The sequence below is a fragment of the Eutrigla gurnardus genome, assembly GCF_963514095.1.
Source record: "Eutrigla gurnardus genome assembly, chromosome: 23".
Taxonomy (NCBI): domain Eukaryota; kingdom Metazoa; phylum Chordata; class Actinopteri; order Perciformes; family Triglidae; genus Eutrigla; species Eutrigla gurnardus.
The window spans coordinates 10,418,374-10,445,816 of NC_139934.1; the positions used below are offsets into that span (position 1 = coordinate 10,418,374).

The 27,443-nt window shown below is 45.6% G+C and overlaps 2 protein-coding genes across 4 annotated transcripts; one reads left to right on the top strand and one right to left on the bottom strand.

Moving 5' to 3' along the window:
* Positions 1 to 430: 430 nt before the first annotated feature.
* LOC311008871 (active breakpoint cluster region-related protein) lies at positions 431 to 10,246 on the top strand. Of its 3 annotated transcripts, none has more exons than XR_014596574.1 (22): positions 431 to 632; positions 866 to 972; positions 1,562 to 1,666; positions 2,707 to 2,916; positions 5,267 to 5,374; positions 5,456 to 5,510; positions 5,591 to 5,643; positions 5,740 to 5,877; positions 5,985 to 6,106; positions 6,215 to 6,371; positions 6,452 to 6,571; positions 6,653 to 6,728; positions 7,081 to 7,176; positions 7,373 to 7,447; positions 7,541 to 7,638; positions 7,974 to 8,075; positions 8,238 to 8,401; positions 8,579 to 8,718; positions 9,060 to 9,194; positions 9,293 to 9,398; positions 9,491 to 9,724; positions 10,013 to 10,167. XR_014596574.1 is itself a non-coding variant. In XM_084002813.1 (22 exons), exons 1-22 carry the CDS (start codon positions 581 to 583, stop codon positions 10,112 to 10,114), a joined length of 2,463 nt encoding a protein of 820 aa, XP_083858939.1. In that variant the 5' UTR covers positions 432 to 580; the 3' UTR covers positions 10,115 to 10,246. The 3 variants fall into 3 exon arrangements, 2 of the variants coding, with proteins under 2 accessions (XP_083858939.1, XP_083858940.1); XM_084002813.1 differs by having other exon boundaries at positions 432 to 632; positions 9,491 to 9,632; positions 10,013 to 10,246; XM_084002814.1 differs by having other exon boundaries at positions 432 to 632; positions 7,376 to 7,447; positions 9,491 to 9,632; positions 10,013 to 10,246.
* Positions 10,247 to 13,637: 3,391 nt separating this feature from the next.
* On the bottom strand, positions 13,638 to 27,281 carry ntn5 (netrin 5). Its single transcript, XM_084002632.1, has 7 exons — positions 27,150 to 27,281; positions 20,317 to 21,755; positions 20,041 to 20,229; positions 18,253 to 18,402; positions 15,393 to 15,443; positions 14,900 to 14,980; positions 13,638 to 14,725 (listed from the first exon to the last, which is right to left on the bottom strand). The coding sequence occupies exons 2-7, from the start codon at positions 21,743 to 21,745 to the stop codon at positions 14,115 to 14,117; spliced, it is 2,511 nt and encodes an 836-aa protein (XP_083858758.1). The 5' UTR covers positions 21,746 to 21,755; positions 27,150 to 27,281; the 3' UTR covers positions 13,638 to 14,114.
* Between the last annotated feature and the right edge of the window lie 162 nt (positions 27,282 to 27,443).

The window sequence follows — 27,443 nt, forward strand, 5'->3', positions numbered from 1 at the left end:
ATCGCCACCTGCTGGCGGACATGTGTCATTTCACACTCGAGCTTGGACCCCTAATAATAAAAATCTTTGGGGCCCCACACTGCATTGCACACCCCCATGCCACTTGGGCTTGGACCCTTAATTAAACTCAAAAGAATGAAAGGAGCACAAAGAAAGCAGTGTTAACATCTGATTTGCTGTAGAGGGCAGCGTTGCACTATAAAAATGATTGAGATTGATGAAACTTAATGTACATTTTTAAAAACTTTTAGAGCGATCATGTTTAGTAAAGCTACTTCCTGCAAGCTGTGGTCTACATTTAAATATGGTACAGTCATATATCATTTCAGTAGCTGAAGATGAAACATGCAGTCGGGAGGATTTGATGGTAAACACGTCATGTTGAAGTCGGCACATCTGCAGGAAGTGAAGTGTGACTGTGGGACTGTATAAAACAGCAGGTGCCAGTTCGCGGGCCGGACAGACAGGAAGCAGTATTTTCCTCTTTTTTGCGCACCTCTAAATAGAAAGGGGAAGTTTTCTCACTGGCTGAATTTCTAGAGCTCAGCCTGCGTTGTGAGGACAGGACCTCGGAGCCCAGATGGACGTCTACCAGGAGGCAGTGCGTTATCTGGAGTCACGGCGTGTGCCAGGTGAGGGAAGGAGACGTTGTGTTTGTTATGTAAAGAAACAAACAAGATAAAGCATCTCTTCACTCGAAGAAAGTGCAGTCATTTACTCATTTTGTTTGTTGGAAATGCATCATAATCTTCTAAAATGTGAGTGTAAACCAACAACCACATTGATGTTAACACATTTAAGCAGATATGGGAAATCATTTCATCCTATGTGTTGTTTCTACGTGTTGTTTGTGTGCCGGCTGTAGTTGAAGCAGAGGCTGAAGTCCTGGAGGAGGATGTGTTTCAGGAGGAGGCGGTGTCCTGTTTGCTCTCTCCTCTCCATCCTGAAACCTTAGACGTACCCGACACCCCTGTGAGTTCACATTCCTTCACCTCGCAGACGTAAAAAACGCTCTTATGGTTGAAGAAAGGCCAGTTTAAAATGCAAAAGTCATATACGTTTTCAACCGACATCAGAAAATGTTTTCCAAAACCCCCACTGTGTTTTGTTGACACGGACTTTACTTCCTCCTTTCGCCCGACCGCAGTATAGAAAAGTAGTAAAGAAGTAACCCTTCTGTTACGTCCACACACGGTGCACACTCAATGTGGGCGGCAAAATACAGAAGTGACAGTTTTATGAACCCAAATAAGGGAATATATCTAATGTAATTTAATGTAATAAATGTAAAAGTCTTTTTCCTCATTTCAAAACTGAAATATTGCAGCATTTGCAGCATCATTGACTTGTCAGGGTGCTCATTTTTAGTTTTTGTTTCAGTGAGAGTGTGAATAGGGGGGGAGAGAGGGGGGATGACACACACAGAAATGGCCGCCGGTCGGATTCAAACCCGGGGCCGCTGCAGTGAGGACTTAGCCTCGGTACATGGGGTGCCAACTCTACCGACTGAGCTATACGGCGCCCCCTGGGGCACTAATTTTGAGACTGACTGTGATTTCAGACATTATGCAGCCCGCGGGAAATGTTGGAGAGGAGGCTCATGGTACTAAAAGGCATCCTGGAGAGTGAGGAGGTTTATCTCAGAGAGCTGGAGGCCTTGCTGATGGTAACATACGCACATAAACACAGAAAAGAGTGAAAAGGGGAAGACCCCTGTTGATATAATTATTATTACTGTTACTCTTTGCTGTCCTGCCGTTTTACCATGTTGCCTGAAGGAGAATCAACGAATAACCCTTTTTTTCCCCGAGTCAAACTTGCTCCCCAAAGACAGTTTTTTTAAACTTGACATGAAAGAAAAGGAGGTCATTCCTTCGTTTTGCATATTAACGATCTCCAAGTATGAGCAGCAGTTGTGTGTATGTGGTTAGTGTGTCAAAAATACATTACATGCAGAGCATCCAATGTCCTGGATTGTTCTCCATCAGAGACAAGGTTCCCTTTTTTCCTCCCATGTCTACAGTTAATACGAAGCTACAGCTAGCAGTCAGTTAGCTCAGCGTAGCATACTGTAGCAGTGGAAACAGCTAGCCTGTGTCTGTTTAAGCTAACAAAAGCCATTACATTATACATTACATTGACATGCACCTCTAAAGCTCATAAATTAACATGTAATAACTTTATTTAATCCATACAAAACCAAATCTGGCAACTCACAACCATGAAATACAGCTAATGCTAGCTTAAACCAACCCCCGAACAGTTCATAATATAGCTTTAGAGGCACCGATAAACAGATGTCGTCAAGTTTGGGCAGAAGCTCGCAAGTATTTATGCTAAGCTAAGCTAGCTAACAGCTAGCTATAGCTTCATATTGACTGTGCAGATATGAGAGTGGTATCCGTCATCATATTCAGCTTCTGAAGGAGAGTGAATATGTGTAAACTATTCCTTTTTTAGCTTTTCAGTTGATGGTAAATGACACCAAATAAATGCTGAAATGTATTTAATTTCTCAGGGTTGATTCCTGATGAGATAAGACCCTTTGAGGGTTGTAGGATATTTGTTCACACATTCTTTTATCTGCTTATTTCTCCTTATTAATTTTGTTCCATATCTTCCACACAGCTTGTTCTCGCCCACATCGGGTGCCCTTTAACCTTTTCTGCTTGTCCAGCTGAAGTTTTGGACTTATTTTTCCTGCAGCCCATGAAGGCGCTGCGAGCCTCGGCCGGGACCTCCCAGCCAGTCCTGTCCAGTCGACAGGTCCAGACTGTTTTCTACCAGGTGCCTGAGATCAGAGACATGCACCAGAGCTTCTACACGGGCCTGAAGGCCCGGCTGAGCCACCAGACTGAACCTGGCGAGAGCTACACCGGCTTTGAGCTGATGGTGGGGGACCTGTTTCTGAAGATGGTGAGTCCTCTGTTGGGTTCAGAAGTGGAATAGGAGTAGATCATAGTCACACACCACAGTGACTTTCCATACGTCGGTTTATACAGAAGTGAACACGCATAAAAACACATAAAACGCTGCTGCTATGACTATGCTGCTACAATGATTTCAATGAGAATGTCTCTTCTACTCTTGTATTTCTGTGGTCAAGACTAGCTGTGGTTTAGTGCTTGTATCCTGTGTCACAACTTCCTCCTTGATCATTCTTATTAGTGCATGACATATGGTGAGTTTACTTAATGACAGTGTCACCGGAAGATTCAAATCAACACCTGTGTGTGTGTGGAGCCATGACAAATAATATTAATAATAATGATTCCCTTGTGGTACCGAAAAACACTCCAAAAAGGGGGTCGATTTACGGTTTCACGTGCTCGTTGGTTGGTTACTATGGTTTTGCTAAAACTGAGCGAAGGAAGCTGTGACGTAAACTAGCCGCCGGCCACACATTATGAGCTGATAGCGTTATTTTTCACCTCTCAGAGTTTTTAATTTTGCATATTCTTGCCGTGCTCTCAGGTAGAAGTTGGCTTTTTTGTTTTTATAACTTATGATTTATGGAGGAATGTCAGAGGAAGTGAAATTTGTTTTCGAGCATGCCATCGGGCATCAAGAACTGTAGCTTTAAATAAAAAAGGCAGACGGACAAACATTCATTTCCACATCCTAATATTAGTGCTCTTCAAATACAACCACAAAGTGTCCTCATGGACGGATCATGTCTGTTTCTGGGAATGCAGAAGGTTTTCATGTGTTGGGGTTTTTTGCTTTACATGCTTGCTTTCAGGTTAAATAACCCCACATCGGACAATGACATTCCTGACATGAATTATTCGAAACATTTTTAGATCAACATGACGAGAGAGGAGATGTGAATGGTTAAATATGCCAGTCATAACTCGGCTGAGTGCATCTACGACTCCCCGTCCCATCTGCTGCTCCGCGCCCACAGCGGGGGGAGATGACTGTTTGCACTGTGTTTGGCTAACAGATAACACAACTACCAATAAACTCACTGCTGCTAAGCAGGCAGACAGTTTGAGGGAGTTTCATTTGGATTCAGGCAAAACTGTATCAAGTCCATTATACAACGACTTGAGTTTGAATGAGATATATTCCTGCTTTAAGCACAAACAGACACACACACACACACATGCAGAGAACTATCAAACGTGCCAGCCGACCTCTGGTGTCTTTTATGCTGGGTGTGTCCAGGCAAGCAGGTGTGTCCGTTTCACCTGATGACTCCCTGCAGAGGCTCAGAGCAGGAGAACCACAGGTGGAACAAATAACGTCGTTAATGTCGTCAATCACACTGAGCTTTACCTGCCGAGACAAACATGTAGGCTTTGACATTTTGGTTCGGTTTTATTCATACAAAAACAATACACAAAACCAAAAAAACAATAATCAGTAGAGTTAGAGGTATGATTGTGTGAGAAACTGAAATAAAGTCCTATAAAACAAAGCATAAATGGCATGAAAAAACAAGATAGTATGTATGAAATTTAAGACAATTAAAAAAACAAAAGTAACTTTCAAAAAAATTGAAACACAATTAAAAAAAAACAAAAGTAACTTTCAAAAATGTTTAAAGACAATCAAAAAAATGAAAGGGAGCCATTTGAAGCAGAAAAGCAAGACATTTTAATTAATTTATGCACCATCGTTGCCACTTAATTTGTGAAAGCCCAGTGATCCTGCCAGTGGATCAGTCCTAACAAACTCATGCTCGGAAAAGAAAACATATTATTTAAAAATCTAGTGGATATCTTAGTTTACAAAAATAACAAACAAACTTAATTTATGTGTTTATTAGAAACGTCACAAGGTTTTTTTTTTTAACCCCTTTTTTAAGTCATGTTGCTTACTGGATAAATCTTGCTAATGTGAATTTTGATAATGTTGCAGAGCACTCGTGTTTTTCCCCAAATTAATCAGATTCATAATCCCTTTTCAAGGCAGACACTTTGATTAGAAACCTTTTATCAATATTTCGGTACGTAGACCTTCATTGGGTTACTTGTCTCAACAGGAAAAAGCACAAGTGGAACTAATAACAGGATTTGGTTTCAGTAACTCCTCCAATGCAGCGCAGCAATGAACTATGTTTGAGTTACCTTTGATTTTAGTTCCATCCGACACTTTCGGCAGCATGTGCCTAGTTTTGTGACTAAAATGAACTGGTTCAAGGTTGGTTCATTGTTCTACAACACAGCGTTGCACAATGAAGTAACCCTAGTAACCCTAACCCTAATCTGGAGGGTGCTTCACCTCCTCCATTCATTCATCCCTCATTGTGCCTCGCCAGGTGAACCAGATCGGTCTGTACGGTGGTTTCATTGGAAACTACGAGGAAGCTGTTGAAGTTGTTCGCAAGTGCACGCAGTCGGACCCTCTCTTCCGAACCCTGGCCCAGGTACCACAAACCCCACCCCTCCACAGGAACACCCACCGTCACAGGTCCTGTATCTGAACCGGTCTCACTTTGTCCTTCCAGAGCATGATGTCGAATAACAGCTCAGACAAAACTCGGACCAAATACACATTTGAAGGTACATCTGTCATATTTCTTTATTTTTTGTTTGTTTATTTGATGACTTGTGTCTTGATTGCTGTTGTTTTGTCTTCACAGCTCTACTATACAAACCTTTGGACAGAGTAACCAAGACCACACTAGTGCTGCGTGTGAGATGATCAATCAATTCCTCAACCTTTGTATCTTCTGTTGTTTCCCTCCCGCCCACTCTGCATCGCTGACTTAACAACCGTGTGACTTTGTAGGACCTCCTGAAGACGACGCCGGAGGAGCACGGCGACCACGCCTTACTGCAGGAGTCTCTGAGATTGTCCCGCAGCTTCCTGTCTGGCGTCAACGAGAGTTCACAGGGCAAGAGGGAGGTCACGCTCAGTCACGGCATGGTGAGGCCTCAGACACAAACCTGCCCCATGATGGACGTGAAACAAGCTGAGGTCTTGCTGACACCCACGCTCGTGTACGTGCATCGATGTGTTTGTGTGTTTCTCAGAGGCGTAAGCTGATGCGTGACGGTTTTGTGGTGGACTCGAGCGAAGGGGAGCGCAGCCTGCGTCACCTCTTCCTTTACACCGACCTCCTGCTGTGCACGAGATTCAAACATGCAACCAGAGGGTGAGAGCATGTGGGACATGTGGTCGACTATTTTTATTTTCTCGAGCGTTTGCAGTTTACAGCTCTGTCTTCTTCTTCTTCTTCTTCTTCTTCTTGTTCTTCTTCCAGGAAGCAGGATCAGTACAGGTTCTGCTGGTTCCTGCCTCTCGCTGGTCTCAAACTCCGTTGGGTCGCGCACCACGAACATTCCCCGGACACACAGCTCCGCTTGCACACCATCAGGACCAAGATGTACCTCCTCCGACAGCAGCTACGGCAACACGCAGTATGTTCATGTGACGAAAGCAGAGAAAACACACACTGGTTTTGAACAGACAAGTGAAACAGAACCATGTTTGTGTACAGGCGGGGTCCAGGGGTTTGACTTGGGCGGCTCGCAGCAGGAAGAAAATGGAGCAAATGGAGCTGATGCTGCTTACACACTCCCCTGTTTACACACTAGAGCTGCACAGCCCCAGTGGCAAGGTACACACACACATATACACAGTCTTATGTTGTCAATATATATATAAAGTAAATAAAAGAATCTGTTTCGTCCAAATGCAGAGCCACAACCTTCTCTTCTCCTCCCTGTACGAGCTCGAAGAATGGAGAGAAGCCATTCACAAACTCACCACAGACAGTAAGTTCACAGCGTCCAGGAGCCGTCAACACGGAGAAAAAAGGATGTGGTTGATCGTGATTGTAGGTGTGAACAGCTGTGACAGGGTCAGGAAATGTGATGACCTTGAGCTTTAGCAACCTTTACCTTTATATAAACCAAGTGGTGAGTGGTAAAATAAGAAATAATCGGCAATAAATAGTAAAAGAAACATTTATAAATGACTACAAACTAGAAAACATGGTTGTGGATTATAGTCTCTGCCAATGTATGAGTCAGTTCTAAGCTTATTTACATTTTTTAAGCCAGGAAAGGTGTTTTTCTTTCTCCTGTTGGCTGATGGTTGCCTGTATTTGCTGTGTGTTGTGATCAGACGTAGAAACCGTCCCTCCAGACCTGCTCACCCTCACCAGTGCATGTGCCAAACTACGAATGACTCAGCATCCACCACTTCACAGCACAAACCCCAGTACGACCATCTCTGACCTCCTCCTCACGCCAGAAACACATCCTGTATCTGACACGCAACACGCTGACTCTGGGCTTTCACCTTTTTGATCTCTTAAATCCAGCCTTGAATCTGTTTTGTCTTTAGGTCTCTCTCGGTTTCTCTTTTGTTCAAATCCCGTGAGCTTCAGGATATTAATGTCTCTGTGTGTCACCAGTAGAGGACAAGGAATCTCTGTGTGGGACTCTGAGCGCGTGCATCCACTCTGCCTACGGCCTGCAGCAACCAGCCTGTATGTTGAATATGGGATTTGTAATTTTTGATTGCACTAGAAGCCAATTAGTTGAGAAAAAATGACAACAGAAGTGCATTTTTTCGTTCTCAGGCGTGTATGTGTGCGTTGAAGTGGACGGCTATGAGTTCTACGATAAACAAGCCCAGACACACTCATCAATCCACAGCCTCAACCCACACTGGGACCAGGTTTGTTATTCTTTTACAAAATAATTAATTCACGTATATTAAATGTGGATAGAAGAGAGTTCAACTGATATGAAAGGCAGATGATTTTGAGTTCAGGGTGTCATGTGACTTCTTCGTGTCTAGACAGCATCCGACGTGATGTGAGGCTTCGGGAGGATTAAATAGTCAGACCAGACCAGGCCACGCTTTAAACATGATCAGTGGCAGTAAAATCTACACTAAATCCAACTGGTAGCCGGGATCAAAAGGCTTACAATAAGACACGAACGCTCCCGTCGTAGCTTCGGCACCCTGCCGTTGTTGTCGAGGGTCAACGCCATGTCTTTCTGTCACAGGAGCTGTGTTTCCAGGTGGACGGGGCGCAGCACCTGAGGGTGCTCTGTGTGACTCAGTCGGATGAACAGGATGATAGTGTCCTGGGCAAAACATCTGTAAAGGTATGAGGAAACACGTTACTATCATTCTGGAACACTTATCAGTGAGGTAGTGGAGTATTTAGTCACTAAAGAACCACATATTTGCATATTTAGGAGGTGGTGGAGACCAAAACGGAGAGAGTGAATATATCTAATATCTAATATTTTGTGTTTGTCTGCCAGTTGGAATCTAAAACCCTGAATAAAGGATGGAGGAAACAGACTCTACACCTCGGCCAGGTGGAGGTGTCTCTCTCCCTGAAGCACTGTCCCCACCCGCTTGAACCACCGAGCTCCACAACCCAACTACACCCCGTCTTCTGTGTCCCCATTGAAACCGTGGCTCAGTAAGTGCTGGTGCTTGAAACGGAAAGTTGGTCGAGAGTTACTTCCCTCTGGGGATGTTTTTCTCTGCTGTTTTTAGGGAAGTGAGGTCGTTCGTTACAAGAATCAAATCTAAAATTACACGAATCAACCAATCCAGTGGTAGCGGTTTATTTCCTGAATACTGTTTGTGTTGTTAGGCAGGAGGGCACGCTCGTCCCACATGTGGTGCGCTGCTGTGTGGAGGAGGTGGAGAGGAGAGGCATGGACGAGGTGGGCATCTACCGGATTTCAGGGACCGCCAAGGACATCGGCACGCTTAAGGCTGCGTTCAACAGCAGTAAGAAAAACACTCTGAGAGTTCTGTCAGCGTGTGCTTTAACACACTTGAATTCAAACAGATTTACTTTTTATTCATCCAAAGTTTTGAGTTTTATTTTGATAAATTTAACTGATGATGGTGCCAGATGAAGGATTCATCCTCTGGGGACCATGAATGAACCAAATTTCACAATAGTTGCCTGACCAAAAAAGTGTAGACCTCAAGGTGGCTCTATGGGAAGAGGGGGGGACCATTAAAGTCATTAGGATTCTATGACAAGGTGTTTTGTCTTGTGCTCATAAGGAAGGAAGTGAACGCCAAAAGCCTAAATATTTCTCACACTCATAACGCCCTCTCAGATCTGCGTGAAGCGGTGACCGTGCTGAGGAGCGCTGAAGTCAACGTGGTCGCCGGTGTTCTCAAGCTGTACTTCAGGGAGCTGCCGGAGCCTCTAGTACCCTCTGAGATGTTTCTGAGCCTGGCTAAGGTGCTGGGTGAGCCAACGAAACATTCTTAAACTAAATTCACCCCCAAGATTCTTGAAATGAACTCTCGACTGAAGTTCACGTATGCATGTTTCTCTCCCCTGTAGACATCCAGGACATAAACGGCCGTCTGGTCTCCATGTTGTCCCTGCTGCACTCCTGGCCTGACCCCAACCGCAACACCTTCCTGTACCTCCTGAACCACCTCCAACGGTCTGACACCACTTAGGCGGCAGCTTTATTATCTGTCAGGGATTGATGACGGAGGCACTAATCCCACATATCTTTGAATCATTTTCCTCCAGAGTCTCTGAGAAGCAAGACGTCAACAGGATGTCTCTGCTGAACCTGGCCACAGTGTTCGGTCCGAGCCTCTTACGCCCCCCTGTGGTTGGACTTGGGCATGAAGGGCCCACCGTGGATATCTCCCAGGAGGTGGTGGTGCAGGTGGGAATGAAGCACACGTAAAGGCGATACTTGGAGTTGATTGATTGATGTTTGGTTTTGTTCCAGTTCAACACATTTTCTGCCCAAATAAGGTATTTGCTTTCTAGTGAGGATTATATTTATTGTCTTGATGTTTGAAAACAAAATAGTTTTCAGTTATATTCAGCTAGTTGTGATGTTTATTTTGCAATGCGATGATTCAAAATATGGAATTATTTTTAGTTGACCAAAAAGTAGTCCAAATTAAATATATAATAATTATAAAATAACCATTAAGCTTTATTTGTAAACCTTTAAGTTGCTTAAATTCTCCAAGTCTTTCCAGAGGAACTTAGATCACACACCGTTTAAACGATACATTACAAACTACTGTGTTTCAGGTCCAAGTGGTTTTGTGCTACCTGCAGTGCAACAACCTCCCTGAAGCCCAGACGTCTCTGCCACATGACACAGACCCTGAAGATGAGACCACCCACATGTGAGACCACCACCGGTGTCTCGGCGGGCAGGAAACCCAAATACTGCACCTCGAAAATTATCTGCGTGAGAACTGTACGACAATAAAAGTATTTATTGATTAAAAAAAATACGGACTACGACTACGATTCAAAAAATAAAATATGTTACATTTTCAGTTTTAATTCAATCAATATTTTTATATAATATTTAAATATAAACTAAATAACAATAGATTTTTTGTATTTTATAACTTATATATTTACCAAGGATGTCATAGAAGGCCGTACTTATATATTGAAAGCACATTTTCTCACCTTTGTTTGAGGCTTTTACATTCTTAACTGTAGAGCCGACAAAGGTCAAGAAGTGGTAAAAAAAAAAGAGGTGAAAACTCTCCAGCAGTGTTCTCAGTAGTATATATGGACTGGGAGTAATGTGGAGTTAAAATGTGGTTGAGGAAAAGTCATGGGTGCAGATGTTGTGAAGAAAGGTCAGAGGTCACCTCCCCGAGCCTGAAAACCAATCGGTTACGGTTCAAATCCAACTAGACGGAGTTCACCACAAAGTGTACGCCTCATAAAAGTCACACACACACACACACACACACACACACACACACACACACACACACACACACACACACACACACACACACACACACACACACACACACCATGTAGGAAGCCGACACACACATGCGGCCCGTGTTCGACCCATCCACACCACAGATGGGGAGTCTCTTTTTCAACCGCACCACCTGGGCAGGCCGGGCTAGTGTTACCCCCAACCTTTTACCCCCCTCACTCTTTTGATCGCTAATCCTGGTCCCCGACTCCAGCTCCGCAGTACTAATAGACTCTGTGTGGACGCCATAACAACATCCAGAACAAAACTGAAAGAAAACGGTGACTCACCCCGCTGCCCTCGGCGTCATAAATCACCTGTCCCCTCTTAACGCGCTGGCTGCCAAAATAAAGTTCCGCTTTGGCGACTACAAAGACAAAAATGAGGTTCAGACTACAAGACTACAAAGGCCCGAGACGTCCCAGACTTTTGTGACCCGAAGACTGGACTAGCTGCTGGGAACATTTTTACAGGAGAAGTCAGTTTGTGGATTTTATTTGCACTCCTGGAGCTGAAAGTGAGTTTTTTCTAGGATTTCTGGCATCCATGTGCATTCTGTTATAGTTACACAAGCAGGATGAATTCCCAATTGGGATTCTTGTCATCCACATTTTAAAACTTTTTTGAAATGCAAACACCAATAATTACAATGGAGGTGCTATTTTTTTGTATGTATGTATGACTTTTGTCACACATGTAATTTAACTGCAAGGGAGACAGATACATGTTGAATAATTTGTAGGCGATGTTAAACAGCAAATCCTGCTGTTGTGCAGTGTATATATACATGTGTGTGTGTGTTACATGGTGCTGCCCGGGGCTGTGCCATGCTTGATTAGTCCTAATCTAGCTGGGAGTCAGGTTGCTGTGTCGGCGGCGTGTCTGTATGGAAGGCATGCAGGCTGCGGATCACAGGGATTGACCCTCTGCCTCTCAGGTTAACAGAAGCCCTGTGTGTGTGTGTGTGTGTGTGTGTGTGTGTGTCCTGAAAACAGTGTGATAGCAAAACCTGCTGAACTTGGACTTGAGCTCTTGAGGGTGAGAAACCTGCAGTGGGTGGAGCTTGAGTTTACAAGCTCTGAGAATAAAGTGAATTGTGTGGGGAAAAAAAAGAGGAGGTTTTTGGGGGTCTCTCACGACCCTCCGCTGCTGCCTCCAGAAAAGCGGTGTTGTGTCGGTTTAAAATGCGACGTGCTCCACCCCCCCCTGCAGCAGAAGGAGCCACGGGCTTAAGTTGTCTGTTAGTGTCTGTGTAAGTGTGTGTGTTCGGGGAGTTTCAGGATCAAACCCCTCATGTCGACAGACGCTGCACCGAGGAGACGACCGCTGACAGGTGCTTCCTGCAGCGACGCAGCAGGTGCTTTGCTTTGCACACATGCAACATAGCATGATCATGCATGTAGAGAGCATGTCCCGCCCCTCGGACACACAGTCTGCTGTTAGATAGTAGAGCTTAGCAGGTGATCACTTTTAGAGGTATATGTGCCTTGCTTACCTGTAAAACGTATCACATCCCCATTTGAAGCCATGCTTGAGTCACATCAACACCTTCCAGCGGTCATACATGCTGGACGTGTGTTTGGTGGAATAACGTCTAGCAGGTTATTTTTAAGTCCTGAACAAGAAATTCCAAGTCTCTGCTGAACTGTCTATTTAGGTTCAACTTCGATACTTGTCCTACTTTGAAAATAGATGAATTATTTTGGCTACTGAGACACTGGAGGGACAAGCCGCCTCCCTTTTATGATGGGTGTTGCTCAGTGGAGAGGTTGACATTGAACAAACTTTATCAATTTATGTTTACGGGCTCTCTGGAACAGTAACTTTTAACTTTTTTCAATAAAATGTCACTGCTACTTCAGGTTTTCTCACATTATGCCCTCCCCTCTTGTAGCCTACTAATGCTAACCTTATCCTAACAATACGCTACTAACTTAAAGCTTTACCTCAGACATCACTTTTTAAGGTGATATGAAGACTTTGTGGTTGTGGAGAAACATTAGCATTCATTTGGAGTCATGTTTCTGTCCAGCTGATGAATCTCAGTATGATATTCACTCTTTCAGCTCAGTTTTGGTCTCCTCCAACTCCCGAGGGAAAAATCTCTTCAGCTGCTAAATGCTCCACCAGCTAGTCTCAAGTAACAGACAGACAAAACAAGCTGAAAGACGCTAAAAAGCCTCAGTAAAATGCCCTCATATTGGTGGATTTCCGTTTGCTGTAAGAAGCCTGAGAAGATATTTGGACCTCATGAGTATACAACCCCCCACAGACGCTCAGTGTACTGTGTGTTCAGTCCTGCTGAGCGTTCATCAGTCAGCGAGTCTATTTTTCTCTTTTTATTTTCAATCGCATGCTTCAACGCGGCGGCACAGCCAATCGCTGCCGCGGCCGCTACCAAAACAACATGGCTGCTCAACAAATGGGAGCTCTTCCATCTGTCTTAATATACCCTCCCCGCCGCCACCAACACCACCTCCATTTCCCCCCGGGGCTATGACGCAACATCTCCCAAATGGAAACAGAAGCCACGACGACAGGTCGGAGCGACACTTTGCAGATCCATATCTGGGCTCCGAACAGTCTATCGGAGGATTCCTGCACCGTTAGAAAGCCAGGCCGAGGTTAGTTTGGTCTCTGGGTCAGCTGTCCAATGAGATTGGAGATAGTGTCAATTTTCATAAAATAAAGTACAGTGTTACTACAAGGTAGTGTGTGACCTGGTGACCTTTCCAACTGAAAACACACGTGTGAAGAGGGCAAAAAGGCAAACCTGTATTAAAAAGTGTCCCTTATAATAGGACTTTATGAATTTTAGTACAATTTGTAGTTTATACATTTTAATTAGTCATGTTCCTTTCTATATGGCAACATTTTCAACAAATTCAAAAGATCATTGATATAACGCAGCCATTTTTTTTTATTTATAAAAGGACATCACATTCTGAATAGGTTTTGATGCACATTCTGTGTCTTATTTATTTCATTCAGTTTCCCCTCGTTTGTGTAAGCGCTGAATAAAGAATAAATATGATTCAAACTATGTTTAATCTTATTAAAGGTGATCTCTTTTTTTTAAAACTTCATAAGACAAAAATACAGCATGGCATTTGACTTTCATTTCCAAAAGGTTCTTTTATAGAAAATATTATAATTCTTACAACTATCACTTCCCATAACACCACTTGTGTTATGTTTTGTATATTTCCGTCGTCGGTGAGCTTTCGCTGCAGAACGTTGACCGTAAACGTCCAAAGAAAACACTTGAAACTTGTGTGTTTCTCTTGTGTTTGTGGAGTTTCTCTGAACTTCTCCAAGCCGGGGAAGAAAAAAGTCACTGCTCCTCCTAAAACAACTGTAGTTCTTGTATCTCTGGAGAGGATAAAGAAATCTTCCTCTTTATGTCTCTTTCTGACCCGGAGTCGAGCACACCAGAGGTGGTGTCGTCGGCGAGGGTGCAGCCCTTGTGGTGGTCTCCGTGGGTTGAACCCCTGCGTCGGTGTGAGAGTGTGTGTGTGGCACCACTGAGGTGTGAGCGTCCTCCTCCTCCACGGAGTGTGTGTCCACGCCGGGAGGCTCGGTGTGTGTCTCAGGTAGCAGGTGAGGGGGGATGTACCCAGACTGGGGCTTCCTGTGCTCCCTGTGATGGTGGTGGTGGCTGTGGGGGGATTTCGGCGGGCAGCGCCCCCTCTTGTCCTGACCCCGGAAGCCCCTCAGTTTGGGGCTCCAGTGTTCCCGCCACTGGAGGGCCAGAGTGGAGCGGTCCGCCACCAGGCGGCTCTCCTCGGGGCCCCAGCCCCGCTCGCCCTCCTCGGCGCCGATCAGGAGGAAGGTCCGGCCCACGTGGAGGGCGGGGCAGCCGCAGCCGAGGTCGCGGTCCGGGACCCAGAGGGACTGGACGCCCCTGCGGACGCGGGAGGTGGACCCTGTGCGGAAGACGGTTTGGACTGAGATGGAGAACTGCCACCACGGACCCGAACGCTCCATCCCTCTCACCTGCACCTTCAGCACTGAGAAAGACGGAGACATGTAAACATTATCTTTCATTAGATGAATTAAATCATGTGTAATGTATTTAAATTTTATTTCAGAGGGAAAAAAGAAGCAAAGCGAAGGAGGACAAACATTTAGGGACACTATTTTCTTTTTTTGACAAGGTAAATAAATAAAAACATGACACCAACCAAAGTCCTTCAGACAATAGGTCTCCAAGTTCATCCTGACTTTAACCTGAGAAGGCTGGCAGTATGAAACGCACTCCTCCGCTACAACAGAGGGAGAGAGAGGGAGGGAGGGAGAGGGAGAATGCGTCAAATGAGAGGGTATCATTTCATAGCGAGCATATCAGCACATGTCTTTTCCCCTAATTACAATATGGCTGCTTCTATTTGTCATCACAGTATCCTGTGACTAACAGATGACCTCGACTGCAGCAGGTGGGACATTCCTCGAGCCGCCACTAGGAGGAAGTGGTTAGCCACCGCGTGACGAGTTAGAGCAGGAGATTCTTGTCTTGATGTGTGATTAATGTGTGTGTTGTACGCGAGGTGACATCAGCGGTGTTAAAGGATGGTTTGCAGAGTGAAATATTATGCTTTATGGCAAAAGAATGTTGAAAAAAAGACAAATAGACAGAATAAAATGCAAAAATACAACCAAGTCTATAAATCCACTCACCTATGCTGTACTGAGGTTGATATACTGGCGTTGGAGCGACCTCTTGAATTCCTGTGAACATTAACACAGTTTCAGGCAGGTGACAGAAACAGATACACATCGAAGCTTCGGCATACGATGAGCCGTCAGGTTGTTGTGTTATGGGTGCTATGCTTGAATGCTTCTCGGAGCATGAGGCACGTCTGTACAGAAGACAAGCAAGTGTCAGAAATGTGAGGGTGTGTGTGTGTGTGTGTGTGTGTGTGTGTGGTCCTTTTATGGCCAAGATACAAACTTTACTTTTGATAATTTAATGAGGTCAAACCAGAACTTCTTGTTTGGTTTTGTCTAAAAAAGAATGTAATAAAGTAGTGTGTGTGTGTGTGTTTCTGGCCTGTATATACATTAACCAGGCCTCTTGTAAAAGTCTGTGTGTGTGTGTGTGTGTGTGTGTGTGACAGTGCTGCCATATTTGACCAGGTTTATACTCCGTCCCCCCGTCCATGTCCCGTCCTCTCTGACAGGACGGGGCCAGTGACACCCTACACCCCCACCCTACGCCCCCTACTTTTAAAAGACAGGAAGGTGCCGTGTGTTGGGATGTACGTCCACTATATGTGAGGGGTCAAATGAGATAAATACAGTATACCTGGGTACAGACACAGCAAATCATGGGTTTCCTTATTGATAGTAAGATAATACATTTTGTGATATCTAATTGTTATTGTTTGCTTCAACAACGTTTTTCGTATTTTAAAAATACTGTATAAAATGGGGAAAAATATTAATATAATATCAAATATAGTTTGGCATGCTACAAAAAAAATGGTTTTATGAAGTTTCTCGTGCATTGAAACTAGTTTGTTGAACAAAATTCACTTTATTTTGAATATTGACTTTCCATTATTGATACCAACAGCGTCAGTTAAATCAGACTGAAGAGTACTCCTTCATTGAAAGATAGCTTCAGGCTATCTCACCAGGTAGCTTTGCCTTCACTCCTCTCTCTATATATCTGTCTAATTGGCCATCTTTTCTCAGTCTTGACCAAATATACAGTATAGTGAGTGCACTTTGTAGAGGACAGCAGAGATGCTCTTAATTCGTTAAGCTTCTTGTGCTGCGTGGATAAAAAGGTTGGGTGTGAGCTAACTTTAAGTTGAGCTGCTGCGTGCCTTTTGGTCCGTCTGATGAGCGGCGAGGTGTTAGAGGTGGTGGTAGGGGGTAAGAGATGCTATACATAGATGGTCTGGCAGTAAAAACAAACAAGGTTTTCTTTCACGCACTCCTTTCTCCGCGAGAGTTATGAGTCCGTGGCCCTGTGATGGGGGGCTAGGGGGGGCTTTGAGCTGCACAACAGGTGTGAAGCTAGCCTCTGCTGGCTCCCTATGTCACCTGATTGGGGCTTACACAGCGCTGCGTCGTTGTCGACACTCGTACGATTAGCCGGGGAAGTGCACGTGGATTAGCGCTCATGGCCGGGGGGTTCAGCGCTGGCAGGGCCCAGAGGTATGAGTAGCAACAATCCACTTGATCTGACGCTGATCCCACATCAGCTGGAGATGAGGTTTCCCTGTAGCGGTCAGCTCATGTTAACGCTGCTATGGAAACCGTCTCTAGGGATGATGAAAAGGGGACACGCTGGGAGATTGGGCCAAATTAGCCCGGTCAGCAGCGGCCCCTTTTATATTTAAGCTACTACTTGATAAAGGTTTACGGAGCGCAAATGAGTTTGAAGGAGAAATTAAAGAGGTCACTTTGTCTTGACTGACAACTAACTATTAAAAGTCTTTGATCTATTTGAGCAGGGAGGAATGCATTGAACGCAGAGGGAACATTCTTTTAAATTAAGACTCGTAATCCATATTAATACATGTCCTCAGGCATCTGATCTCAGAGTCATATTATGACTGCCAAAATTCAAAAAAGAAAAAAAATCTGCCAGAAAGGCCGTGAACAGAGAAATGGTCTGTGATCACCACCTGCAGAACCATTCCTTTATAGGGATGTCTTGCTAATTGCCACTCGTTTCCACCTGTGGTCTGTTCCATTTGCACAACAGCAGGTGAAACTGATTCCCAATCAGTGCTGCGTCCTAACTGGACAGGCTGATATCTCAGAATTATCATTGACTTGCAGTTTTATGTTGTTTTAGTGTTCCCTTTATTTTATTGAGCAGTGTACTTCTTATGTCTCGTCAAAATGTCTCATTTCCAAAACAAATCTATTTGCACTTTTGCGCCAATTTTGCTTAAGAATGTCTAAAATTGCCTAAATGTCTTTTCATGGAGATGTTTCTTAAGTGTAAAGATTTGTTCTGACCAGAAAATGGGGTAATAATTATTATTATTATAAATAATATTTAGCTACTTCATTATCTTGTAGCAAAACATGTGATTTACAGTTTAAATACACGGTTCATAATCCCTTTGATTGACTGAAATTACATTTAGTGTCTAGAAAATTGAAGAAATATGAACTCTTACCAGATGAAAATGAATCAAAGAGAAGAGCTAATGCTTCACTTGTGAACAGCCGAGCCCTCTTCCTCATGCTTTCTGCCATTTTGTTTGTATCAAAACTGCCTAAGTCAAAGAGATGACTTGGCAGTGGTAGGAGAGTAAAGTTAGGCAGATATCACAATTTGGCTAAAAAATGACTTAGGCAATTATGCTACGAGGCTAACGCTAACTGATAGGCCCCCAAAGTTTTGGTTTAATTCAACTGAAACTATCTTGGAGATAACTTCCATTATTTGCACGCTAATGAGCTGATCAAACATACGTTGTTTCAAATGTTTGGACAAATAACTAGTGCCAATACCATAAAATGGTAACTCTTGACTCCGATTCTCAATAAACGTAAATGATAGCAGACTTACGTATGCAGGGCCGCAGCGGGGACTTGCCCTGTTTATATCCCGGAGCACAGCGGTTACACCTGGGGCCCATCACCCCCTCTCGACACAGGCACTGACCTGAGGTCTGGTTGCACCAGCGACCCACTGCTCCCAGAGGATGGCACTGACATGCTGGAAAAGAGGAGAGATACCGTCTTATTTTTTTGTAGCCTGGTTGTTTTGATGTTTTGGCCTCTTGGGGCAAAACAAGTCTGAACATCCAACAGATCACTGTATGAAGTTAATGTGTAGGTGTTAGCAAACAGATTTCACATTAGTGAAAGTAGTAATTTATCTCTCCTTCTGACACCAATATTCACTCCCCTTGTATCTCCGTTTTGGTCTCCACCAGCTCCTTAGGGAAATAGAGTGGTGTTAGTCCTACAGAGTTGTGGGTTTATACGAATTACAGTCACCTTGTGGTTGGTTCAGATACCCAGTGAAGGTTTTCAGTGGTCAGTTGTAGCAGATTGTGGTTTTACCGGGGAGCACATGTGATTATGTTCTATTTCCATGAATATGAAATAGGCATGGAAAAATCCTTTTTCTCCACGTTGTGGAGTAAACTGCATCCAGATGTTGTGACAACAAGGAAGAAAGTTAAGATATATTAAGCAACAACTTCAAAAAGTCTGTGCCAAAAGAACAACAGGATTAAGAAGACCATCCATCAGTGATGGGACCCGAGTTTAATCCTGCTTGCCAGCATCCATCCCGAGGGAATGACCTTGAGCTCAGACCTCTACTAACACCGTAAAGCTATTTTGCAGCTCTCTTGTTGGGTAAACAAAGACAAATTCCCCCAACAGAGCTACCGCCTGAATATCACATGATGGCGGCGATCATATCAGAATTTAAAGAATACTTTAAGCCCATCAGATCAAAATTATTTCAATTATTGTGTCCTTTTAAAGACACATGGTTTGATACTGTATAATGATTACTGCTTGGATTTGGAGGTTTACATCGCAAAGCTTCTATTTACCACAACTATCACAGGATAAGACCCGATGAGAGAAGACAGATAGTGAGAGAGAGGAAGCCACACTTCAGCAGCTCTGTTCACACTCTTGTAATATTTACACCAATCCTTACAATCAGTCCAAACAGCCTGACTGGAGAACATGAGTAATTGGCCCTGAAGTGAAATATAGCATTGATAAATTAAAGCTGAAATGTAAGATGTGTGTGGGAGGGAGGACACGACTTTGCAGTTTGCTATTGTTCCATGCGTAAGAAGTGGGGAAAATATGAGGATATTCAATCATAGCTCATATTTTCATCCCTGCACATGTCAAGCTCAAAGAGAGCCCATTAACTTTGGATATATTGGGCCCCGCGGTCAAGCCTCCACACGAGCATACCGGAGTGTCACAGTCACTTAGGACATGTGTCCAGTCAAAGGTCGGGGGTCACGGCAGATGCCAGCCGGTGGTAACGATGGGGGTACAGGTGGCGGCTCAGTGGGGTTTTGTGAGTGCACGTAGCTAACAGGAATAGCTGTCCGCTCTCACAATGTAACCACCCCATTAACACTTCCGTGCGGCGGCTCAGGGACAGAGTGAGCATGTAAACACATGCATTCAGGAGGTCGGACGTACACAACGCCCCTCGCACCGTGATCCGCCCTTTTCATCCTACAGGTATGCACAGTTAGTTATTGGAGTTATTCGCCCCCCATGCATGTGCACCAACAAGAATACACCACCCTCCTCCCACCGACTTGGTCCGGCCCGGCGCCGTCCACACGGTAAATATGCAGCGACTAACGTTGGCAGGCCTTGCGGTGGTTCAGGGGCTTGCCGTGGTCACGGGTGTATCCGTTCTGGCAGTACTGGCAGTGGCGTCCGGCCGTGTGGTGGCGACACTTCTGGCACACGCCTCCGCTCCGCCGGCCCGACTGCTGGAACACCTCCATGCTGAAGCGACACTTGTTGGAATGGTCGTTGCACTCGCAGGCTGGAGAAAGAGGTGAAAGAAGCAAATACCAATGAAGGAAATCGCATAAGATGTTTGGAATTGTTCCTTTTAGGCTGCCGGACTCACCCACACAGGGGTTCGGGTGCGTGGGTGTCGCTCGGTGCCACGGCCTGTCGCAGTAGAAGTCCTCGCACACGTCGCAGTCTGGCCCCGCCGTGTGGTGCTCGCACACGCACACCGCCTTGCCCGCGTCGTCACGGCGACACCTGGAAGCGTGCCCGTTGCATTTACACCTTCCGCCGACCTGCAGGTCCGAGAGGGCCAGAGGAGCTCGGAGAGCAGAGGGTGGGGCCGCCTGCAGATTCCTGGAGGTTTTTTTTGTGTTGAGATTATGGTTCCTCCTCTTCCTCAGTTCCCGCCCCCTGTTGTCCTGTCTCCGCCCCGCAACCGTCCAATTACAACCTCCATTGGGGCAAGGCAGCCAATTAGGGTTTTCCTTCATGCTGCCACGCCCTCTGGCTTTCCCGCCTTTCGGTGGATAAGCGAACATGTCCGTGGTGAAACCATCCCGCCCTTCTTTGCTGGTCACATTGTGTCCATCTTCGTCTTGACCTGACCCTTTATAATGACCCTTCCTTCCTTTCTCCCCTTTATTCCTCCCCCTTATCACTGAGTTTTTGGTCTCCCTCTGAAAAAGTGCCTGTGTATTATCCGAGATCTTGTCTACCTGATCTCCATTGCGCCCCTTGGGGCCTGATCTCGTCCCTCTGACATCTTCTGCACCGCCACGCTGTCGTGCTTCCTCTCTTTTGTCCAGGTTGCCAACCGTTGTGTCTTTGGGAACCTGGTGGAAGACCACACGGATGTCCGTGGCCGTCACCCAGTCCTGGAGGGTGTGGCTGTAGTCAAAGTCGGGAGAGGACGGCCGTCCGTCCAGGGTGGAGAAAGCCAAAACCCTGCCGCCCCTCTGCTTTTGCAGGGGGCGAGGGTCTGAGCAGAGGGGCTCCGTCTCTTGGTGCCTCGCCTGGGCCACCGTCTGGGAGGGCAACCCGAAGTTCCCAAGGCAGTCGCTTGAGTAGTGCTGCATCGGCCTCCACGTTCGGCCGTAGTCCATTGACTTCTGGATGGAGATGGAGATCGGGTCCGACGGCTCCCCCTGTTGGCAAAACTGCAGACTTATGTAGGTGATCTCAAAGCGGCGGCCCAGAGGTAGCGTGAGGACCCATTCTCCGGTGTCTGGTCCTCCATGAGCCATCCAGCAGGTGAGGTTGTGGGGGTTGTGGAGGTCCGTCAAGGTGGTGATGTTGTCATAATCAGGCCCTTGTGGCGAGTGGCTAGCATCGGCTGGGAGGCCGTAGGCGGCGTTGATGAACTCCGACAGGCAGTGTCGCGGGCGGCCGTCAAGGTAGTAGCAGGGGTCATGAGGCGAAGTCCAGCTCAACGGGGTGTGGGAAAGGGAAGAGGAGACGAGGGAAGGAGGGAGGAAAGGGAGGAGCAGAAGGAAAACAGGGAACAGAGGGGTGGAGGGGGGAGGGGAAAAGGGCCGGAACATCATGTTATCGAGCCTGTGGTAGGAAAAAAAAAATAGAGACGATTTTTAAATGAAAACCGTGGGAGCTGGATCATAAAAAAACATGCGCACAAACTGATTGATTTATACGAATTGTGTTTGAAGTCACAGAGGGAAATATAAGATAGACCACCTGTGCCTTTTTATTGAAAACACACAATATCAGCTCACTGCATCACTTCGACTGCACCTTATTGGCTCTTGCCAGTAAAGATTTCATCCCGTAAAAATGTAATCTCCCATCTTCACAGTAGTGTCGGCCACCGGGTTGAACCGGCGACCTCGACAGCCTCGCGGAACGCCATTTGTCTTAAAACTCCCCTTCGACCCCCCGAGAAGAGTGGATGGAACGCAAGGTGAAGAAGGGGTGCACACCCGGCGGGTCTGTCTGAAATGACAAAAAACATGCCCGACAGCTGGGGCTAAACCCTGAGCTGGACCACATCCATCACGTTTATGGCTCTCCTTTTCAAATCACTTTACCGTCGGTCGGTGCTGCAGGCGAGCGAGGGGCCTGAGTAGTGTGAAGCGTTGCAGAGCAGAAAAGAGAGTATGAGAAAAAGAAAGGGAAGACAGAAAGAAATGAGGGGAGGGAGGGAGATTAGTCTAGAGGATGGCAGGAAATGATTTATAGATCGAAATGTGTGTTCGGCTTGAGCTCCTACACGGATACTTCCGTGGTAAAGACAAACACCGACTTGTGTGCGTCCGCTGCACGAACACATTCCCATCCCGTCTCTTACGACCGGCGATGAGCGTAATTTATTCCTCCTGTCGAGATTTGATACCCTCGAGCGTTAATTGAACAATGCATCTGCTTTCTCCGCGAGCTGTGATTTACGGCCCGCATGAAGCCCAGGAGCACATTCCAAACAAGCACTTCTTAAAATTTGTTTCTTGCTCAAGAGAGTTCAACACCTGCCACGTTTACTTTTATGTCAATCTCGTTCCCTTTTCTTCTCGAGCCGACTGTCATTTTCTCAGCCAAGCAACTCTCCCTTCTTGCTCATCTATCGCCTGCCTCCTTCATTCTGCGATGGGAATATTCTTAACTGCCGCGAGATTGATGATGTCCTAACAAGCGTTTGACACTGACAGCAAAGTCAGCAGGGCTGCATAAACCGAACCCGTAGGAGAGGACGCGGCCGAACGCCTCTCCGGACTCGTCATCCCGCTCAATTAGCCAACGACCGAAATATGAGGCTCCCCTCGTGGGACCACACAGCTCTGAGGGGGTCTACGATGTGACCGCCTCTCTCCCTCGACTGCCTCGGACTAGCTGCTCTGCCTCACCTCCCCAAAAAAAGCAACAGCCCTGCTAAAATGGATCAACCGATTGGGTTGAGGACAAAAGCCAAGATCAGGGGTATCGGACGATCCTGTTTTGTGGCGTTGCCACAGGAAACTCTGCAAACAAAGTGTGCAGCGATGAGCGGTCTGACCGTGACCCCTGGTGCCACCGAAGCCACATTCCTGGGGTCCAGAATGCCTCGGCGGGTCATTCCTGACGTGTCGAGACATGCCCCCCAACGGGAACCTGATAAAAAGCAGGACTTAGGGATGCGTTTATTCGGGTGATTAATTATGTCTCTGGTTTCATTCGGTGTCAGTGCGAGGAGGGAAGATGGTGTCAGAGGGATTACGAGCGGGGTAAAAGGTTATTAGAGGATTCAGGGAAGCGGCGGAAGAATTTGCTCTGGATGAGGAATGAGGAGCGAGCGTAGGCGGGCCGGGGGGGGTTCAGGGTCGGGGAGCACACAGAGGAGGAAGGGGGCTGTTGTTCAACACTCCCATGACAAGCACTTGCTCTCGTCTTCGTCACATTACATGACTAATTAAACATCGTCCCATTACAAGCACTCTGATAAATGGATGCTCCTCTGAGTGAGGCCCCTGAGGTTTTTAATGCGCCCCTCTAGGCCAAATCCAGACACTCTTCTTTCGAAACCGGATCATCTGTCTGGCACCGCCGCCGTTACCCACCGGATATGGTTTCAACGATTTTTCCCCCCGCTGCTTTCTATAAATTAACACGGCCGAAGAAAACAAAAAGAAAAGACGCCGACCACCAGCGGCGTTCCTCGAAGAAAACCCAATTATTAGAATCACACGTCAACTTTTTGTCAGCACGTGTTTAAAAGAGGCCTTCGCTCCTTCTTTTTTTTCTTTCCCCCAGTAAACCTCAAATTGAGGGTCTAACTCGCAAAACGTAACCCCTTAAAGATTACAAATATGCTTCCATTTTTACGTCAAGTTTTCGACGCAACTTGGCAGCGATTTCTTTGAAAAAGCTTATACAGCCAAATAGTGGTAAGATGAGATCAACATCTCCGGCGGGTGATCTTTAGAAGCAGCTATGCTTGGCTGGCAAGGGGCTGGAAAAATACTTGCTGACAACCTGGGGGCATGTTTACAGCATAGTCGAACAGAGGGGAGCGACGCTCATGTTCGGAGCGCTGCACTTATACTTCCTGACGCCATTCGGCTTCTATTCTTCACTATGCGGCCGGTGGATGTCGGGGCGGACAAACGTGTATTGTTTTACCGATTGATTTGATTTTTTTATCGAACACGTGTTCGAATTAGAATCAAATCCATCAAAACACAAATGGGGAAGTGAAATCATACAACGTGATCTACATTCATTACAAATAGAGTTTGGTAGAATATCTAACTTTTACATGCACCCCCTCATAGGTTTAGTTCTCCAAAAGGCTACATAAAAACACAAGAAGTCATTTATAACCACTATGAACACTTATTATCACCCCTTTATGAAAATATTTGCCAGAGTTAGAAAGAAATGTGATTATTCTGGGAATAATTAGAGAAGATGTTGCACTCGTGTTTTTTGGATTATTGCTTCTATATTTTACACATCATGTCTTTTTAATGGCTTGAAGGGAGTAGCAACATGGGAACTGCGTCTTTCGTCCCCTAAAGGAACATTTTTGAGCTTCATTCAACCGCAGCAATCTCATTTATTGTGATTTAGTGGGAAACTTGGACGAGCGGAGCGGGGGAACCTCTGGTGTGTGTGGTATTCTCTCTGGCTACCTGTTAACTCTCTTTGGCCTGTTAACACTTTGGAGCCGTGGGCCCGTCTGGGTCCGGAGCTGTTCTGGTGAGCAGATGAGCTGGATTTGGCCTGTCTCACACGGTTTAACATTCCTCGTCATGGGCGAGCAGCCCCGGCCGGCAACACGGGGGCCAATATGTTCATTTGCTTTGCTACTTGGTGACGACTTTCAAAAGGCTAAACAGCGGTTTGTGCAAATAAACAGATTTATATCAGGCCGAGAGTCGCTGGGAAGATTTCCCAGAGTGCTACGCTCCGCTAAGACACAGAGCCTTTAAATAAATATGATCAATTATACGAGCTGTCTCTCTTACATGTTTGAAGCCGAACCAAGGCACCTGTTGGGGCATGTTACTACGCTGACACCTTTGTTAATTTGCAATTGTCCTCAGCTGGTCAGAAATACAACCCTGGGCTTCGGGCGCGAAGAGAGCGAGAGAGAGAGAGGCTACGTATGCGTTGTGTATTCTCAAACCGCATTCCTGCCGCCGCAGTTGAAGCCCATCTGTGTGTTATTCCACACGGAGCGGATTCCACGAGTTCTGTTTTAGGTGTAATAATCTAATTTTAGTGGGGCGGCCCGGGGAGGGCGAAGGCAACAGACAGCACAAAATGGATTATCGCCGCTCGTATCTTTAGCTAAAGGCCTCTGTCCTTCACGTTCGCACCCGCCGTCAAAACCGCCAATCCGGTGCATGTGCGGGGCCCCCGGGGGCCAACGGCACCTCCGCACACACTCATGCGGGGCCGTCCCTGGCTCGGCGTTGACCCACAAGTCCAGCTTACTCCGTTTTTTGAATAATAAAACACATGTTACCCACTTGATATTTAAAAGTGAGTTTCCTGTCAGCCCCCCCCGGCCCCCCCCCCCCCTTTACAGCCTCATGCAAGTTGGCAAGACGCTCTCCTGCAGCTCCAGCTTCACATGTTGATATTGAAAAACAGATGGAAATGAAATCATTGTGATTCCGCGTTGCAGTCACGCCAAAGACAACCCCGGGCATGATGGGAGTAAAAGTGAGGCCTCTGGGCTGTCATTTTGTTTCAATTAAATCCACAAAATGTTACACAGGGGGGAGGTAAACAAAAAACTTTGTCAGCACAAAAACAAATAGAAAGCACACGTGATTTTTGTTGGCTAATTTAAAATGACATTTTTTTTTAAATAAGGAAATAGCCTGTTTCAAGAGGAAAACTAAATTGCATGTCAAAGAAATATGTGCCCCTATATTATAAAACAACAACAAAAAAAGAGTAATCGTTCGTATGTCTATTAAAGCAAATACGGTATATTTAAGCTTGGATACACGCGCTGCAGAGGGATTTTAGGAAAACTAATCGACTGCAGACCTTTTTTTAAAAGAAAAACAGCCCGAAGTCACGCGCGCTTTGCGGCCGTTGCGTTCAGCGGACACGAGAAGAATGATCACTTGGCCTCGGTTCATTAAACATAAATGTTTATCATATTTAGGCTGATTGCTTTGGCAACAGCGAACAGTGGAGCCCGCAGTCTGATTGCCTCAATTCGGCGGCGCTAATTGCCGCTTGTTAAGGCAAAATGGGTCTCAGTCAATTAGTTTGATCTCACAGGCAGGAACGATAATATTTACAGTGTCAGGCTATCACAGCTTGATCAAACAACTTCATTCACATTTTTCTGTAGCTTGATAATTGCATGTATTTTGATTTTTTTTTTCCAAATTGATATCCAGGCATAATAATAAATAAATCGTGTTATTGATTTATTCCATCCGCACCATCACACAATTGTAACAAATATCCTTAAAATTGCTTACAATTTCAAATGCAGTAACAATTTGTGTAATAAAGAGAGTTATTAGAAATTCTGTCCTTAATTTGTGATTTACGCCTACAATTTAAATACAACTACAGAAAACGTATTAATTCTAAGTATAACATTATTCATATATAATAAAGTAGAATAAACGTAAATAACCTACTATTTATTTATTAAAATATATAATAGCAACTATAAATAAAACGGTGTGACACACATCGGCTGATTTACAGGGAGGTTAGCAGCGATGTCAGAAAAATAAATTATGGTTTGGTGAATTATTAGATTCCTGAGACCAGAAAACACAACGCTGTGATGAATGCTCTTTTAAGGTGCGTTTAGGTGCAAATAAACGTCGTTTATTTCTGTTTTAGATTTGACCTCGGTGCCAAAAAATAAAATTAACACAGCCGTTCATTCGTTTCTCGTCTTTACGCGCGACTTCAGCATCAAACACAAGTATCACAGAGTCGATGGAGGGTTTCTGGGGGGAAGAAATTAAATGAGCTCACCATGTGCGTCCCGGGTTTCTCTCTCTCCTCGCGGCTCCGGCTCATTTAAGAGAAGCGCAAGTGTCCGGACATCAGCGCGTCTGCAGAGGAGCAGAGCAGAAGACGAGCTACCGAGAGGGGGCAACGCGCCGGGTACGGGAGGAGGAGGAGGAAGAGGAGGAAGAGGAGGAAGAGGAGGAGGAGGAGGGAAGATACATGAACGGGATCAGCTGGGAGCTGCGTCTCTCCATAACCGACGTGAGCCAAGTGCTCCCACCTCCGGAGGAGGCTGACGCACAGCGCGCGTCTTACGCA